This window comes from Oncorhynchus mykiss, unplaced genomic scaffold, assembly GCF_013265735.2.
Source record: "Oncorhynchus mykiss isolate Arlee unplaced genomic scaffold, USDA_OmykA_1.1 un_scaffold_121, whole genome shotgun sequence".
NCBI classification, from domain to species: Eukaryota; Metazoa; Chordata; class Actinopteri; order Salmoniformes; family Salmonidae; genus Oncorhynchus; species Oncorhynchus mykiss.
The window spans coordinates 135,237-153,316 of record NW_023493662.1 but is presented as its reverse complement, the minus strand read 5'-3'; the positions used below and the strand labels follow the sequence as shown (position 1 = coordinate 153,316).

At 43.2% G+C, this 18,080-nt stretch overlaps 2 protein-coding genes across 3 annotated transcripts in view; both read left to right on the top strand.

Annotated features, from left to right (window-relative positions):
* The window catches only part of LOC110516932 (E3 ubiquitin/ISG15 ligase TRIM25-like), a 538,607-nt gene that overhangs the window by 430,506 nt on the left and 90,021 nt on the right, over positions 1–18,080 (top strand). The gene's annotated exons all lie outside the window — the stretch shown is intronic.
* Positions 1,436–7,902, top strand: LOC118947080 (E3 ubiquitin/ISG15 ligase TRIM25-like). 2 transcript variants are annotated; one of them, XM_036972198.1, is made up of 5 exons: positions 1,436–2,117; positions 2,541–2,636; positions 6,146–6,305; positions 6,431–6,490; positions 7,393–7,902. In XM_036972198.1, exons 1-5 carry the CDS (start codon positions 1,527–1,529, stop codon positions 7,422–7,424), a joined length of 939 nt encoding a protein of 312 aa, XP_036828093.1. In that variant the 5' UTR covers positions 1,436–1,526; the 3' UTR covers positions 7,425–7,902. The 2 variants fall into 2 exon arrangements, 1 of the variants encoding a protein (XP_036828093.1); XR_005041745.1 differs by lacking the exons at positions 1,436–2,117; positions 2,541–2,636; positions 6,431–6,490; positions 7,393–7,902 and adding an exon at positions 5,542–5,638.

The following is an 18,080-nucleotide window of genomic DNA, read 5'->3' as shown; positions in this document are numbered from 1 at the left end:
TACTCTACCCTGTCCTGAACTTTAGTCACTAGACGGCTACCACCCGGTTACTCTACCCTGTCCTGAACTTTAGTCACTAGACGGCTACCACACGGTTACTCTACCCTGTCCTGAACTTTAGTCTCTAGACGGCTACCACCCGGTTACTCTACCCTGTCCTGAACTTTAGTCACTAGACGGCTACCACACGGTTACTCTACCCTGTCCTGAACTTTAGTCTCTAGACGGCTACCACCCGGTTACTCTACCCTGTCCTGAACTTTAGTCACTAGACGGCTACCACCCGGTTACTCTACCCTGTCCTGAACTTTAGTCTCTAGACGGCTACCACCCGGTTACTCTACCCTGTCCTGAACTTTAGTCACTAGACGGCTACCACCCGGTTACTCTACCCTGTCCTGAACTTTAGTCACTAGACGGCTACCACCCGGTTACTCTACCCTGTCCTGAACTTTAGTCACTAGACGGCTACCACCCGGTTACTCTACCCTGTCCTGAACTTTAGTCACTAGACGGCTACCACCCGGTTATTCAACCCTGCACCTTAGAGGCTGCTGCCCTGTGTTCATAGTCATGGAATCACTGGTCACTTTAATAATGTGTACTGTTTTACCCACTTCTATGTATATACTGTATTCTAGTCAAGGCCTGTCCTATTTAACTACTACTGTCCACTTCATATGTATATACTGTATTCTAGTCAAGGCCTGTCCTATTTAACTACTACTGTCCACTTCATATGTATATACTGTATTATAGTCAAGGCCTGTCCTATTTAACTACTACTGTCCACTTCATATGTATATACTGTATTCTAGTCAAGGCCTGTCCTATTTAACTACTACTGTCCACTTCATATGTATATACTGTATTCTAGTCAAGGCCTGTCCTATTTAACTACTACTGTCCACTTCATATGTATATACTGTATTCTAGTCATGGTTCATCCTATATAACTACTACTGTCCACTTCATATGTATATACTGTATTCTAGTCAAGGCATGTCCTATTTAACTACTACTGTCCACTTCATATGTATATACTGTATTACCTCCTCAATCCTTATCTGTGGTACTGTATATTAACTATATACCACACCTCCTCAGTCCTTATCTGTGGTACTGTATATTAACTATATACCACACCTCCTCAGGCCTTATTGATTAATTACAACACATAGGTGTATTATAAGGCATTATAAAGGTCATTAAAATAATGATACATACGTACTTCATAGAAACTGTTACCCTTCATATATTCTAACAACTCACATTTTAAGATTCATTATGTCATTTGTTCCATGTTAAGGTCTCTAACCTTGGAACTAAACTATTTGTCTCCCTCTTGCTGTTGCATGCAGTTCCTCTCTCTCTTCCTCCATTCCTCTAACCCCTCCCTCCTTCTAACCCCAGCCCTCTGGCAGAACCAGGAAGTCCCTCCCCTTCCCACAAACTCTCTTCTGAGGAAACGAAACTGATCTGAGTCTCTCTGTCGTCTGTCTGTGTGAGAGTGAACAACCGTCCAAATGGCTCAACAGGGAGTTCTGCTGGACCAGGACCAGTTCTGTTGTTCTGTCTGTCTGGATCTACTGAAGGAGCCGGTCACTATTCCCTGTGGACACAGTTACTGTAGGAGCTGTATTGAGGGCTGCTGGGATCAGGATGTTCTGAAAGGGGTCTATAGCTGTCCTCAGTGCAGACATACCTTCACTACAAGACCAATGCTGATGAAAAATAACATGTTGGCTGAGCTGGTGGAGAAACTGAGGAAGACAGGACTCCAGGCTTCTCCTGCTCTGTGCTATGCTGGAACTGGAGATGTGGCGTGTGATTTCTGCACTGGGATCAGAAAGCAGAAAGCCCTCATGTCCTGTCTGGTGTGTCTGGCCTCTTACTGTGAGACTCACCTCCAACCTCACTATGAATTTCCTGCTTTGAAGAAGCACAAGCTGGACAAAGCCACGGCACAACTACAGGAGAAGATCTGCTCTCATCATGACAAACTGCTGGAGGTTTACTGTCGTACCGATCAGCAGTGTATCTGTTATCAGTGTGTGATGGATGAACATAAAGGCCATGATACAGTGTCAGCTGCAGCAGAGAGGACTGAGAAACAGGTAAGACCAGAACAACTTGTTGGTGACTGTCTGATAAACAAAGAATTAAAGATACAGTAGGAACTAAATCTGTTTGAATATGAGATCATTATATTATATACAATATTAAATGGATCCACAAATATGAACACAAACCTTGAGTATATTGAGTTTGTTACAAATGTATCACCATTTTCTAAAGTCAAACACTATTATCATTCTGAATGGCATTTTATGAGTCCAAAGTTCAGTCTCAACCCCTTGATACATGTAGGCCTACCATAAAAACTATAATCATTCACATAGCAACATAATATAATATTGTAAATTGACTTCCTCAGGATTGTAGACCTTCCTCTCTATAGATCCTATGTCACATTAATATACTATTGATCTACTGGACTAATAAAGCTTGATAGCTCATTGAAGAGTGATTCTCCACAGAGGCAGCTGGGGATGAGTCAGCAGAAGGTCCAGCAGAGATTCCAGGAGAGAGAGAAGGAGCTGAAAGAGCTCCAACAGGCTGTGGAGTCTCTCAAGGTGAGTATTGTTGACCAGAGGAGACACACCATTTCACTTCTCTCCTCCAGTCAGAGAGAGGGAGAGAGGGGCCCCTATCCAATCTTACTGACCCCACTGTTGGGAGGGAACAGGCTGTCTGGACCCCTTTCAGAGAATAGACTGGTTCATTTGACCAACTGGCCTGCCTCATCACATAACCATGAGTAACCATGACTGATTCATTATGTCATTTGTTCCATGTCCCCTATACATTAAAATGGAACTGTCTCTCTCTCAATTGAATTAAATTCATAGGGCTTTATTGGCATGGAAATATATGTTTACATTGCCAAAGCAAGTGAAATAGACAATAAACAAAAGTGAAATAAACAATCAGAAATGAACAGTAAACATTACACTTGGAAGGTATTTGGGGGATGGGGGAGGGCCTATTAGAAGTTAGTAGGACTCTTTTATTTTCTCAGAAGTTCTGAGTTAGGTAGGAGGATTTAGAGTGGTGTAAACCGTGATTGAACACACTCCAGAACAGTAGGTGGCGCTATGCACCTTTAACGTTGGTTTGAGGACCTCCATTATATCATAGAAGAAGAAGTTGGTCTGTGAGGGTTTTGTTGTTCCTGAGGAGGGCTACTATTCTTTTCTCTTTTGGTTTTCAAGTATTTTCAGAATGTATTAAAGCCAAAGCTAAAGCTTCCCTAAACAATTCAATATATCAGTCAATATATTTTCTCTGTGATTTATTTTCTCTCCGTCAACCGTTCCATCGCATCTTAACCGTCTTACCGGGCGGGCACTAGGACCCGGGGGAGGCTGCTGCTGCAGAGGCTGCTGCACCGCTCGTGACTGTCAGTCCTCCTTGTAGCTCATTGGTTAAGCTGTGGCTCGAGACTGTTAACAGTTAACGGACAGGAAACGGCTCTGACAGGACACATTCATGTCGAGGCAGTGATGTGAATGTGTGGTAAGTTAGAATAGAGAGAGAGAGTTTTCACTACTATAGACTTTGGTCATAATCAAAGCTTTGTTAACCAATAGGTTTTTATGCGAGGCTGCCTGTAAGTTACAGTGTAACAGACGTTACTAACGGTAACGGTGTCTTTTAAATTCGACATAAGTTATGTGGCGATGATATCTAGTTGACGTTGTATTTAATGTAGTGTAATGACCTGACTAGATCATAAAGGAACAATTGTCCAGACAGAGGATTGAGTTACGAATTGACGGTTTATTAGCAACTTTACACAGGCTACTGTTTGGCCTTAGCTCACGCCAAATAAATGAAAGATACCCCACAAGCCAATCGGGACCTTCTCTTGTGAAGCCCAGACGTAAGAGAGAGAACAAAGGCTGAACCTTAACTTCCAATGCCCCGCCCCCTCCACGCCACTCCGCCAACCACCAGGATGCCCGGCATCAGAACATCCCAGGCATTCCTGTGATTGGCAGATAGCAGGTTGATTGGCATGTCGGACCCCGCGAACACTGGGAACTGGTAAGTACAACACAACCACCTACTAGCCGAACACATAACACACAGCTGTCTGTGCGGGTCGCTACAGTAGTTTTACTATCTGTGCCAGGCTATAAATGACACAGATAATATCTAGTTGTATTTAATGTAGTTTTACTATCTGTGCCAGGCTATAAATGACACAGATAATATCTAGTTAACGTTGTATTTAATTTATCACAGCTTTCTGCTTTCCATGTAAAGTTTTTGGTAAAAAACATTACATTTGATTATTTTGTCAGTAATGGCTGCAAAAATTGGAAGAAATCTTAGTTTATCTTTGTCAAACATGAGATGACGCAAACACATGAACATCTGACCATGCTGGTGATATTGCAGAGAGAAGGGAGTATCTGAGGAGAATTGTTGTGGTCACATCAATGTTAGGAAGACAGGGACTCTCTTTCCGAGCCAATGATGAATCTAGTGAAAACACAAATAGAGGGAACTCTCAATAGTAAAACTAAAATAAAACTCAAACAACTTCCTAGATACATCATGCTGAACTGAGTTTACCAAGAACTACGGTATTGATGTCAAAACAGAAGAGATGTTGGTGGACAGAAACTTTCTTGCCCGGAAAAGAGAGACTGGTGTTCTGTACCTGTCTGTCCAGGAGGGAGGAGAGTAGAGCAGGACCAAGAGGTGTTATGTACCTGTCTGTCCAGGAGGGAGGAGAGTAGAGCAGGACCAAGAGGTGTTCTGTACCTGTCTGTCCAGGAGGGAGGAGAGTAGAGCAGGACCAAGAGGTGTTCTGTACCTGTCTGTCCAGGAGGGAGGAGAGTAGAGCAGGACCAAGAGGTGTTCTGTACCTGTCTGTCCAGGAGGGAGGAGAGTAGAGCAGGACCAAGAGGAGTTCTGTACCTGTCTGTCCAGGAGGGAGGAGAGTAGAGCAGGACCAAGAGGTGTTCTGTACCTGTCTGTCTAGGAGGGAGGAGAGTAGAGCAGGACCAAGAGGTGTTCTGTACCTGTCTGTCCAGGAGGGAGGAGAGTAGAGCAGGACCAAGAGGTGTTCTGTACCTGTCTGTCCAGGAGGGAGGAGAGTAGAGCAGGACCAAGAGGTGTTCTGTACCTGTCTGTCCAGGAGGGAGGAGAGTAGAGCAGGACCAAGAGGTGTTCTGTACCTGTCTGTCCAGGTGGGAGGACAAGTCCTGGTGGACCTGGAGAGCAGGGTGGCAGAGGTCTGACTCAATGAGGTGCAGAGAACCTGAACCTACTGTCTCACTCTGTCTCTATCTCTCTCTCTCTCTCCGTCTCTCTCTCTGTCTCTCTCCAGCGCTCTGCACAGTCAGCAGTGGAGGACAGCGATCAGATCTTTACTGAGCTGATCCGCTCCATTGAGAGAAGGAGCTCTGAGGTGAAGGAGCTGATCAGAGCCCAAGAGAAGGCTCAAGTGAGTCAAGCTGAAGGACTCCTGGAGCAACTGAAGCAGGAGATAGCTGAGCTGAGGAAGAGAAGCACTGAGCTGGAGCAGCTCTCACACACAGAGGATCACATCCATTTCCTCCAGGTAACTAAACTGTCTTGTTACATGTGATATGAAATTAACTTCATGTGAAACTATTCATCTCAATCATTATGTTGTCCTGTCTGTCTCTCTGTCCGTCCCTCTCTCTCTGTCAGTTCCTCGCTCTCTCTGTCCGTCCCTCTCTCTCTGTCTGTCCGTCCCTCTCTCTCTGTCTGTCCGTCCCTCTCTCTCTGTCTGTCCGTCCCTCTCTCTCTGTCTGTCCGTCCCTCTCTCTCTGTCTGTCCGTCCCTCTCTCTCTGTCTGTCCGTCCCTCTCTCTCTGTCTGTCTGTCCCTCTCTGTCTGTCCCTCTCTGTCTGTCCATCCCTCTGTCTGTCCGCCCCTCTCTCTCTGTCCGTCCCCCTCTCTCTCTGTCTGTCCGTCCCTCTCTCTCTCTGTCCGTCCCTCTCTCTCTGTCTGTCCGTCCCTCTCTGTCTGTCCAGTCTCTCTCTCTCTCTCTCTCTCTCTCTCTCTCTCCAGAGTTATCAGTCTCCCTCTCTCTCTCTCTCCAGAGGTATCAGTCTCTCTCCAGTATCAGTGTATCTTCAGACTTACCCAGCATTGTTGTCCGTCCTCTTCAGTACTTTGGAGATGTGAGTAAGACTGTGTCTGAACTGAGAGAGAAACTAGAAGACTTCCTTAAAGGAGAATGGACCAAGATCTCCACTACAGGTGTGTTGAAAACAATAAGAACATCAACTTTAGACCATTGAAAGTTCCCTACTAGTCATATACATGTGGAATATGGTCTGATGATAACATTCCCTCTCTCTGTCAATGTGTTTGTGTGTCTGTAGTGAATATAGTGGATGTTGTACTGCCTCCAGAGCCCAAGACCAGAGAACAGTTGTTACAATGTGAGTCTCTTTATTGTGAAGTAACTAACAGTCTCTTTTTACTGACACTCCTAACAATCCCTCTAGAAATATATAGCAATAGTAGATCTAATCAAAGACTGGGTATCTATCTGACTCCTCATATTTCTCTGATTTGATCTCTGCTGTGCTCTAATCAAAGACAGGGTAGATACAGTATCTGACTTAACTTATTGTTCTGACTCCCCTCATTGGTCTCTGCTCTTCTCCCAGATTCCTGTCAGCTCACACTGGACCCAAACACAGCAAACACACTCCTCTCTCTGTCTGAAGGGAACAGAAAGGTGACCAATACAGACCAAGTCCAACCGTATCCTGTCCATCCAGACAGATTCACCAACTACAGGCAGGTTCTGTGTAGAGAGGGTCTGTCTGGACGCTGTTACTGGGAGGTGGAGAGGACTGGTTATGTTGTTACAGCAGTCTCATATAAAGACATCAGCAGAACAGAGAGAGGTAATGATGGTGTATTTGGATACAATAACAAGTCCTGGAGATTATATTGCTCTAGAGGTGGTTATTGGTTCAGACACAATAATGTTGTGACTAAAGTATCAGGCCCTCAGTCCTCCAGAGTAGGAGTGTACCTGGATCACAAGGCAGGTACTCTGTCCTTCTACAGTGTCTCTGACACAATGACCCTCCTCCACAGAGTCCAGACCACATTCACTCAGCCCCTCTATCCTGGGTTTTATCTCTTTAATGGTTCTGCTGAGCTGGTTAAACTGTAAACTGATTTGTTATTAATTAAAATTCAATACAATGTTTTAATCTTGTACATTTCCATGAATCATGATGTCTGGTGTTGATGTATATTGGTTGTCATTCAGAACCATTGATATGTTTTCTCAGTTGGTTCTCTGTCTCTATGTAATTCTCCTCAGTATCATTGATCAGCTTGTTGGCTCGGTCCTAATTGATGTGTTCTCTGTCACCTGGAGCTGCATGGAAAATGGTCCAGGAACTAAAGGACAATTCAGGACTAGTCAGCCCACTACAAGCTGGTATCACTTACTTTCTACTAAACTATATGGTCTGGTTTCCCAGACACAGATGAATCCTAGTCCTGGACTAAACAGTATGTTCAATGTAGATGTCCAGGAAACCGGCCCTAAATGTGTCATCTTTCATCCTCCCATACTGCTCAGTCCAGCAACGTTAAACCTGTCCAGCAGGTGGTGCTGTTGACCAAACAATAAAACCAGCAGATATCTTGACTTGCCACTCAGTATATCAGTAATGTTCAGAATAGTACTTTAATATCATTGGAGATTGATGGTCTTTTTAATCCACTATCCAGAGTCAGGAACAGATGAAGTTAGGTCTGCTACTGTTCAGTGATTAAATATGATTTATGGTGATGGGAAATAATAAAAAACACTCAACTTCATCTAGTAATAGTTTTCCTTTGTTATTTATTCCAAGGTGTGTCTTTAACTTGTAAATGTATTGTGTGGAGGTGAGCTAGTGGTGTGGCTGATAGAATAGAATGAAAAGGGAGGAGGGGAGGAAGAGGGGAGGAGTGAAGGGCTGTTCAAGAAACCAGATGAGGAAGAGGAAGATGTTCAGGGGAATTACTGTCTCTATTCCAAATGGTTCCCTATTCCCTACGTAGTGCACTACGGTGCTTCTGACCAGGCCTAAAGTAGTGTTCTACGTAGGGAATAGGGTGTAGAATTATTACAATATCATGCTTTAGTGTTTGGCACAAAAAATATTAGATCTCCACCCCCCCACTTCCTGTCTGTCATCCCCCAGTTATGTTAAGACTTCCTCTCATTGAACTGGGCCTCATTCTAAATGGTCACTTTGTATTGATAGTCCATACTGGTCTTTACTATGGTTCTACATACAGTACCTGTATTGATAGTCCATACTGGTCTTTACTATGGTTCTATATACAGTACCTGTATTGATAGTCCATACTGGTCTTTACTATGGTTCTACATACAGTATCTGTATTGATAGTCCATACTGGTCTTTACTATGGTTCTACATACAGTACCTGTATTGATAGTCCATACTGGTCTTTACTATGGTTCTACATACAGTACCTGTATTGATAGTCCATACTGGTCTTTACTATGGTTCTACATACAGTATCTGTATTGATAGTCCATATTGGTCTTTACTATGGTTCTACATACAGTACCTGTATTGATAGTCCATACGGGTCTTTACTATGGTTCTACATACAGTACCTGTATTGATAGTCCATACTGGTCTTTACCATGGTTCTACATACAGTATCTGTATTGATAGTCCATACTGGTCTTAACTATGGTTCTACATACAGTACCTGTATTGATAGTCCATACTGGTCTTTACTATGGTTCTACATACAGTACCTGTATTGATAGTCCATACTGGTCTTTACTATGGTTCCACATACAGTACCTGTATTGATAGTCCATACTGGTCTTTACTCTGGTTCTACATACGGTACCTGTATAGATTTTCATACCAGTGCTAAACCTACGCAAGGTAGATGACCACCAGCCAACAGCGCTGTAGAGATCACAATGATGTGTTAGACGTTTCTGATTTGTAAAGAACCTGAGGGCTGCATGATACACTGAATCAAGTGCTCTCAGGGTCGTGGTTGAGGCCTGCATATATATAACATCACTAAAATCTAAAACCGCCAGTAATGTACATCGTACCAGCTCCTTCCTGGCCTCCAGAGAAAAACAAGCCTCATGCCGGTAATAAAAACCTATTTTCAGCTTGAGCTTCCTGATCAAGTTCTCCACATGAACAGTGAAGCTCAGCTTGTCATCAACCCACTCACCCAAATAGTTGTACACTTTGACTTGCTGTATAGTATGTCCAGCCATTGTAGCAATGACATGATTAGTAACATGCCTGGCATCTGAAATTCAGAACCAGCTTCAAATCATTCAGATTCAGTTGTATGATGTTAAATGCTCTTTGGGCATTTTCAAAAGATAAAGATAACCTACTACCACTTGAATACAGAACAGTATCATCTGCATAAAAATGAACATCCACTGTTTCATTAAGATCCCCAGTGTTGTTGATATACAAAAGGAACAACATTGGTCCCAAAATAGAACCTTGCGGAACACCTGAGCACAACTCTATGGACTCAGATTTACAACCATCCACCATTACACATTGTGTATGATTTGATTGGTTAATAAATTACCTAATCTAGATCATGACCTGTAATTACACAACATTTTAACCTTTACACTAACACAGCATGGTCCACGGTGTCAAAAGCCTTTGACAAATCAATAAAGACAGACACACTTCTTGTCAAGAGCACAGTGGATGTCATGTAAAACCCTCCATGTTGCTGAAACAGTGCTGTGGCCAGACCTAAAGCCTGACTGCATCCATGTAAAACCCTCCATGTTGCTGAAACAGTGCTGTGGCCAGACCTAAAGCCTGACTGCATCCATGTAAAACCCTCCATGTAGCTGAAACAGTGCTGTGTCCAGACCTAAAGCCTGACCGCATCCATGTAAAACCCTCCATGTTGCTGAAACAGTGCTGTGGCCAGACCTAAAGCCTGACTGCATTAAAGAAGTTGTTTTCTCTGAGGCCTTCAGCTGCCTACTAACTAAGGACTCCAGGACTCCAGGACCTACTAACTAAGGACTCCAGGACTCCAGAACCTACTAACGAAGGACTCCAGGACTCCAGGACCTACTAACGAAGGACTCCAGGACTCCAGGACCTACTAACGAAGGACTCCAGGACTCCAGGACCTACTAATTAAGGACTCCAGGACCTACTAACTAAGGACTCCAGGACCTACTAACTAAGGACTCCAGGACCTACTAACGAAGGACTCCAGGACCTACTAACGAAGGACTCCAGGACCTACTAACGAAGGACTCCAGGACCTACTAACTAAGGACTCCAGGACCTACTAACTAAGGACTCCAGGACTCCAGGACCTTCTAACTAAGGACTCCAGGACCTTCTAACTAAGGACTCCAGGACCTACTAACTAAGGACTCCAGGACCTTCTAACTAAGGACTCCAGGACTCCAGGACCTTCTAACTAAGGACTCCAGGACCTACTAACTAAGGACTCCAGGACTCCAGGACCTTCTAACTAAGGACACCAGGACCTTCTAACTAAGGACTCCAGGACTCCAGGACCTACTAAGGACTCCAGGACCTTCTAACTAAGGACTCCAGGACCTTCTAACTAAGGACTCCAGGACCTACTAACTAAGGACTCCAGGACTCCAGGACCTACTAACTAAGGACTCCAGGACTCCAGGACCTTTGACAGAACAGACGGTTTTGATACACTTTTGATATGGGTCGATAGTTGTCAAGCAGCGAAGGATCTCCACCTTTCAGGAGAGGCAGTACAAAAGCAGATTTCCATAACTTGGGGATTTCCTGAACGTCAAGCGTGAGGTTAGAAATATAGGGGGGAGCAATGATGTCAGCAGCAGGTGTAGGAAGCAGGGGTCTAGTTCATCAGGGACAGGGGATTCTGTTCTATCAATTTATTTCAGGGCTTTACACACTTCTGAAACAGAAGGATGAGAAGGAGAACCTGGTGAAGGAGAGCACAGGGGTGTCAGGGATGAGAAGGATAACCTGGTGAAAGAGAGCCTGGTGAAGGAGAGCACAGGGGTGTCAGGGATGAGAAGGTAAATTCATAGGGGGCTCATTTAGACCTTTTCAAATAAACTGCCTGCATCTATAAAATGCTGATTCAAGGCCTTCAGAATGGAGGTTCTCTCAGTTACTACCTTGTGTCGACCAACAATAGTTTGGGAAGCTGTGAATCTTCTTTTCACTCCAAACCTTTCACTACTTGTCAGAATGTGGAGGGATTATTTAAATGATCTGAAGTAGATTTCAGGTAGTGGTCTGCTTTCACTTTTCAGATCAAAGCCACACCCATATTTCAGACGTTTAAAAGCCATCCAATCATCTGCTGAACCAGACCCTCTTGCTTTATCCCACATAGCATTTAGTTCCCTTATGATTGTAGTACGTTCCTCAGTAAACCAGGGATTCTCTCTGCCCTTCATCCTGAATTTATTTAAAGGGGCCTATTGCGTACATCCTGGAAAGCATTGTGGAAGTTAGAAAAGGCTAATTCAACATCAGGGATTAATTCCATTCTATTCCATTTCATTCTGGAAACATCATGTAAAAAAACCTGGAATATCAAACAGCTTCTGGTTTCTTTTCGTAATGACACGTGGAGGATGTTTAGGAATTTGACCATCTCTCACACAGACAATAGCACAGTGATCACTTATGTCATTTGCATAAATACCAGAAGCATTAAAACAAAATCAATCAAAGAGGATTTCAGAGGAGACTTTATATTCAACCTCGTTACACTGTTGACAATCTGAGTGAGATTATAGGTATTGTATAGAATTTAGAGTTGATCCGAGCTAGATGTTAACCAGTCCTGATTCAGATCACCTATCAGGACAAACTCAACCATATTTAAACAGGAGCAGATGGTCTATAATAACAAGATACAACCATATTTAAACAGGAGTAGATGGTCTATAACAACAAGATACAACCATATTTAAACAGGAGTAGATGGTCTATAACAACAAGATACAACCATATTTAAACAGGAGCAGATGGTCCATAACAACAAGATACAACCATATTTAAACAGGAGCCAAGGTTAAGGTTCAAACACAGATATTCAACTTGCTGAGGTTGAGTAGAAGTCAGACCGCTGAGAACTTGTGTTTTACGTAAACAGCAACACCACCACCCTTAGATTGACCACCTGCACCAAAAACATTCTAACTATTGTTGCCAATATTTTTGTCTTTAATAGATTTTTGGAGCCAGGTTTCAGAAAGCATAAACACATCAGGTTGGTGTTGGGGAATAATCAGAATTGGGTGGTAACATAGGTAAGATGTTTTATATTAATCATATGCTTATGAGTTATTTCTCATAAGAATGTATTTTGTTGTACTATAGTGGTGGCCATTGGCAGTTATCTGGTCTATGTAAAGACTAAGTTGCATAGGCCGCAGAGAGGGGAGAGGTCAAGGTGTCATCATGTGTAAACATATCTTTTGCTCCACTGTGTCTGTGTGCCAGTCACTCCCTACTTTTCCCATCGGGGAGAGGAGGATGGCAGTGTCTGGAATCATTCTATGCTCCCCGTGAGCTTGTCCAGGATTGGTTGTATTTAGAATTGGTTGTATCTAAATGACAATTTGATATATGCCTGTTGATATGGAGGATTGGTTTATGGTTCTGGGTTTTAGTAAGGAGACAAAGCTGAACAATTTATTATGTCTATGCTGTCTGACTATGTGTGTTCTTTGCTATTAAAGGATCTCAGTTGCAATGTAGGGGGGCTCTCAGAGAATTCATTGATAGACACTGAATTGATCTGAGAGTCACAGGGTTGTGATAGAGCTCATATAATTAAAGATGGACTTTGATAACTAACTCTGACTTGTGTTGTGGTTTGCGCTCATGATTTGGTAAATACAGGAAATTTCCACGACATTGGGCAGGTTTTATCCACATAATCATACTTCAGCAGCAGACTTATTACATTCACATGCAGAAACTTCAGGCCGCTCTGACTACTTCATTGGACAGGGGGAAGAATGTCAGGACCTGGGTCAGATTGCACATTTCCAGACAGTAGAAGCAGCAAGATAATGGCCAGTCTAGATGGAGGGTTCCAACATGTGGATTTATAGACAGCACTTGAAGGACAATCCATAGTCACCAGAATCTTTAACGCCACAACATTCAGGAGATGTGGAAAGTCCAGAGACACGGTTCAGTACCAAGAAAACAGTCCTGACATGTCAGAGCAAGAGTCCCATTTCTCCCATGTTGTTTGGGAGAAATGTGCATAGATCTCACGTGCAAGCGTGTGGTTTCTCCCAAAACTCGAGGGAGAAACAGTCACATATTTCCTCATTCACAGAGCAACGGGCTCTAAAAGTATCTCCAACATTGTGAAAGCCAAGGATAGACAGCAGCAACATGAACAGCAGCAACATGAACAACAGCAACATGATCAGTGTCGTGGTGAATCATTTCAAAATATAACACTTACAAGAACTTGTGAATTCAATATAGGCTTTTAATACAAACATATCAGGCTAGATGGTCCGCGGAACACACACTTTCCAGAGCACTGGCTCTGTTTTTATACACACACAGTATATGAGTCCATTCCATATGTTAATGGAGTTACTTCCCTCAGGTCATCGGTCACCATTATCTTTCAGTCCAGGCTTCCTCCATGTTCATGCCTAATAACGCCTGAATCCGCTCTTGATTAGATTACAATGGTGGCAGGACCCTCTCGTGTCCTAAAATTAATATATGTCTATCTTACCCTAAGCACTTATGGCCTTTAACCTAAGCACTTATGTCCTTTACCTCTCTATCTAATCTTTATAATGGTGTCCTGCTCTTTCCATAATAGATAATATTTTTAAGTGTCACCTCCTCCTCTTTGCCCTAAGCCCTTATGCACAGTAAAGCACGTATGGCTTCGGCCATTATACTTATGTCTGTTTAATCTTTGGTTTCCTGTCCGCTTTCTGTTTGTGGTCTAATGTACACCTATCTTTGCTCAATAGTGTCATATCTGTCTCTATATGTAACAATAACTACAACAGCACTCAGAGACACAGGTCCTTACAGCCTCCAGACCTAGACTGTAGACCATCACATGAAGCACCCAGAGACACAGGTCCTTACAGCCTCCAGACCCAGACTGTAGACCCTCACATGAAGCACCCAGAGACACAGGTCCTTACAGCCTCCAGACCCAGACTGTAGACCATCACATGAAGCACCCAGAGACACAGGTCCTTACAGCCTCCAGACCCAGACTGTATACCATCACATGAAGCACTCAGAGACACAGGTCCTTACAGAGCAGGAAGAAACACGACTGGATCTCACAGGATCCATTCACTCCTTCCCACAAGGGGGGTAGGTTTATGACAGTCATAAATACCTCTTCCCCCCTTTTTCCTCTCTCTACCCTAATGATGTTACATTTGCAAACCCCTTGGTTAACATAGAGATTCTGGGAACATCAGAAGGTGGGGGGAAATGAACTATATTCTGGTAATCTGACCAATGGAACATATGTGGTGGTACTTAATGAATATGATGTCAGTTCGTTTGTCATCTGAGACATTCTCATCAATGATAAGATGACATAAACTCTACAGTGGAAAGTCTACACATCAGAGTTATCGGATTCACATGGAATTAATGTTCAATTTAAATGTTTGAATATTAAATTATTTGTGATGGGATGAAATGTTATTTTAGCTTCTAAAATGTGAGATTTGGGTTTTCATAAGAATAGGGCTGCTCAATCAGTGGCCCGCCCCTGTGAAGAGATGGGCTATAAAACTTTTCAAACACGCCCTCCTCTCCCTTCCTATATAAGCCCTTGACGACTATATAACCTCCTGTTCCAAAGATGTGAGGACGACGGTCCGATGTCAGAATGGTTCAGATAATAACTACAGAACGAAGCCAACATCAGCGTGAGCTTTGGTTGCAAATGGTATGAACTTTGAACTCTTATTCACTACAGAAGTGATACCTCCTAGCCGTTGAGTTAGCAACAGTAGCAGCAAACGCAGGTTAGGCAGGAACAGACAGAGTATCCCGTCTACCACACAACAACGTTACTACAACGTATTTAATTTACCAGCAGAGACATTCTTCAAAGGACACAGGACTCGGTTGGGCAACACGGTCTTCCATCTACCACCAACCTACCGAAGCGCAGCTCAGAGTAAATATTTATTGCATTTTTCTTATTCAAATGGGCGGGAATTTAGAATGGATCAGATACTGTATTTCCGATAGCACAGCTTCTCCCTGTATCCCTCAGTCATCCCGCTCTTTCACTCAAACCCAGCCCCCCTCTCTTTGTGTAACCAGCTGTCATATCTGTTCCGCCCACTAGGGACGTTTTCCTTTATGACCTAATATGTAATCAAGGTATGATTCATTCTGTGTATGTGTGATTAATTAGGTATTTAGTAAATAAAGGGTTTGTGCAGATAACCAAGAATTTACAACTTTCAGATGAGACTGAATTAAGATGACGATTGATATTGACTGCTATTGATGTCAAATATTACTAGGTCTTTAAGAGTTTTTTCGGAAGATAACAGCTCTATAAATATTATTTTGTGGTGCCCGACTCTCTAGTTATTTACATGATTAGCTCAATCAGGTAATATTAATTACGGAGAAATCATTTTATAGAATAGCATGTCATATCACTTAATCCGGCATAGCCAAAGACACGACAAGTTGTTTAAGGACAGTGACATCAGAGCTATATACAATATAGGATATAAAAGATGGCATGTTTAGAGGGGTTGAACTCTGTATATGGCTCAGAGGGAGGTCAATCACTTTGTACCTTGACCTTAACACTGATAGCAGCAACAACAACCACAGCAGAGAAGTTGGCTGTGTCGACAGACAGACAGACAGACAGACAGACAGACAGACAGACAGACAGACAGACAGACAGTTTACTATGACTGGATGAAGGGATGCAGTGTTGAATGCTTCCTTTAGGTCTCCTGGTCTCTTGGGATATAAACTGTGAATACAGAGAGAGAGTCCTAACCATTCAATCAATGTACACAACACACAGTCATCATTAACACCATACTGAGTGGAGACTCTAATAATATAATACAATATAATATAATGACTATAATAGAATAAGGGTTTTGACATGAAAGCACAGCCAGATGTTTGGACTTTTTAGTCATTTAGCAGAAGCGAACTTTCAGTTACTGTCCCTAAACCACAAGGGAACATAGACAGAGTTTTCACCTAGTCAGCTCAGGGATTCAAACCAGCATCCTTTCAGTTACTGTCTCTAAACCACAAGGGAACATAGACAGAGGTTTCACCTAGTCAGCTCAGGGATTCAAACCAGCGACCTTTCAGTTACTGTCCCTAAACCACAAGGGAACATAGACAGAGGTTTCACCTAGTCAGCTCAGGGATTCAAACCAGCGACCTTTCAGTTACTGTCCCTAAACCACAAGGGAACATAGACAGAGGTTTCACCTAGTCAGCTCAGGGATTCAAACCAGCGACCTTTCAGTTACTGTCCCTAAACCACAAGGGAACATAGACAGAGGTTTCACCTAGTCAGCTCAGGGATTCGAACCAGCATCCTTTCAGTTACTGTCCCTAAACCACAAGGGTACATTGACAGATGTTTCACCTAGTCAGCTCAGGGATTCAAACAAGCGAACTTTCAGTTATTGTCCCTAAACCACAAGGGAACATAGCTAGACAGTCTCTAAACCACTAGGATACCTGTCACCTTGACAGTGTGTATCTAAACCACTAGGATACCAGTCACCTTGACAGTGTGTCTCTGTACCTCTCAGTCTCTAAACCACTAGGATACCTGTAATCTTGACAGTGTGTCTCTCTACTTCTCAGTCTCTAAACCGCTAGGATACCTGTCACCTTGACAGTGTGTCTCTGTACCTCTCAGTCTCTAAACCACTAGGATACCTGTCACCTTGACAGTGTGTCTCTGTACCTCTCAGTCTCTAAACCACTAGGATACCTGTCACCTTGACAGTGTGTCTCTCTACCTCTCAGTCTCTAAACCACTAGGATACCTGTCACCTTGACAGTGTGTCTCTCTACCTCTCAGTCTCTAAACCACTAGGATACCTGTCAACTTGACAGTGTGTCTCTATACTTCTCAGTCACTAAGCCACTAGGGTACCTGTAATCTTGACAGTGTGTCTCTGTACCTCTCAGTCTCTAAACCACTAGGATACCTGTCACCTTGACAGTGTGTCTCTCTACCTCTCAGTCTCTAAACCACTAGGATACCTGTCACCTTGACAGTGTGTCTCTCTACCTCTCAGTCTCTAAACCACTAGGATACCTGTCACCTTGACAGTGTGTCTCTCTACCTCTCAGTCTCTAAACCACTAGGATACCTGTCACCTTGACAGTGTGTCTCTCTACCTCTCAGTCTCTAAACCACTAGGATACCTGTCACCTTGACAGTGTGTCTCTCTACCTCTCAGTCTCTGAAGACACCCAGCCATGGTTAGGATTATTAGAGAAGCTTTTCCTGCTGAAAGACAGTTTAATTTCATCTGGTTTCAGAAATAATGTATTGTATATGTTCATAACCCCGTCCACCTATAAGATGTGGGGGATCTGTGTGACTAAGAAGAGACACAAAGAACTCTAAAACATCTTCTCTTTATAGTCCTAGATATGTCTCTAACCCTGATCCTAGACCTGTCAGTAATAACCACACTGTAATGTAAAGTATTACCTCATTCTCAATGATCAGTCAATACATACAGTATTCAGTAGACTTCTACCTCACTACACTCCACTACTAACCCCTCCCTCCCTCCCTCTAACCCCTCCCTCTCTCGAACCCCTCCCTCCCTCTAACCCCTCTCTCCAACCCCTCTCTCCCTCTAACCCCTACATACAGTATTCAGTAGACTTCTACCTCTCTGCACTCCTCCTTCTCTCGTTCTCTCCCTTTAACCCCTCCCTCTCTCTAACC

What these genes read in the sequence shown, in the direction of transcription:
- LOC118947080 (XM_036972198.1), top strand. Translation starts at nt 1,527, where the DNA reads ATGGCTCAACAGGGAGTTCTGCTGGACCAGGACCAGTTCTGTTGTTCT. An exon ending in AGGCTGTGGAGTCTCTCAAG is followed by an intron (nt 2,637 to 6,145) that starts GTGAGTATTGTT and finishes CTCTCTCTCCAG; the next exon opens with AGGTATCAGTCTCTCTCCAG. An exon ending in CAGAGAACAGTTGTTACAAT is followed by an intron (nt 6,491 to 7,392) that starts GTGAGTCTCTTT and finishes AATTCTCCTCAG; the next exon opens with TATCATTGATCAGCTTGTTG.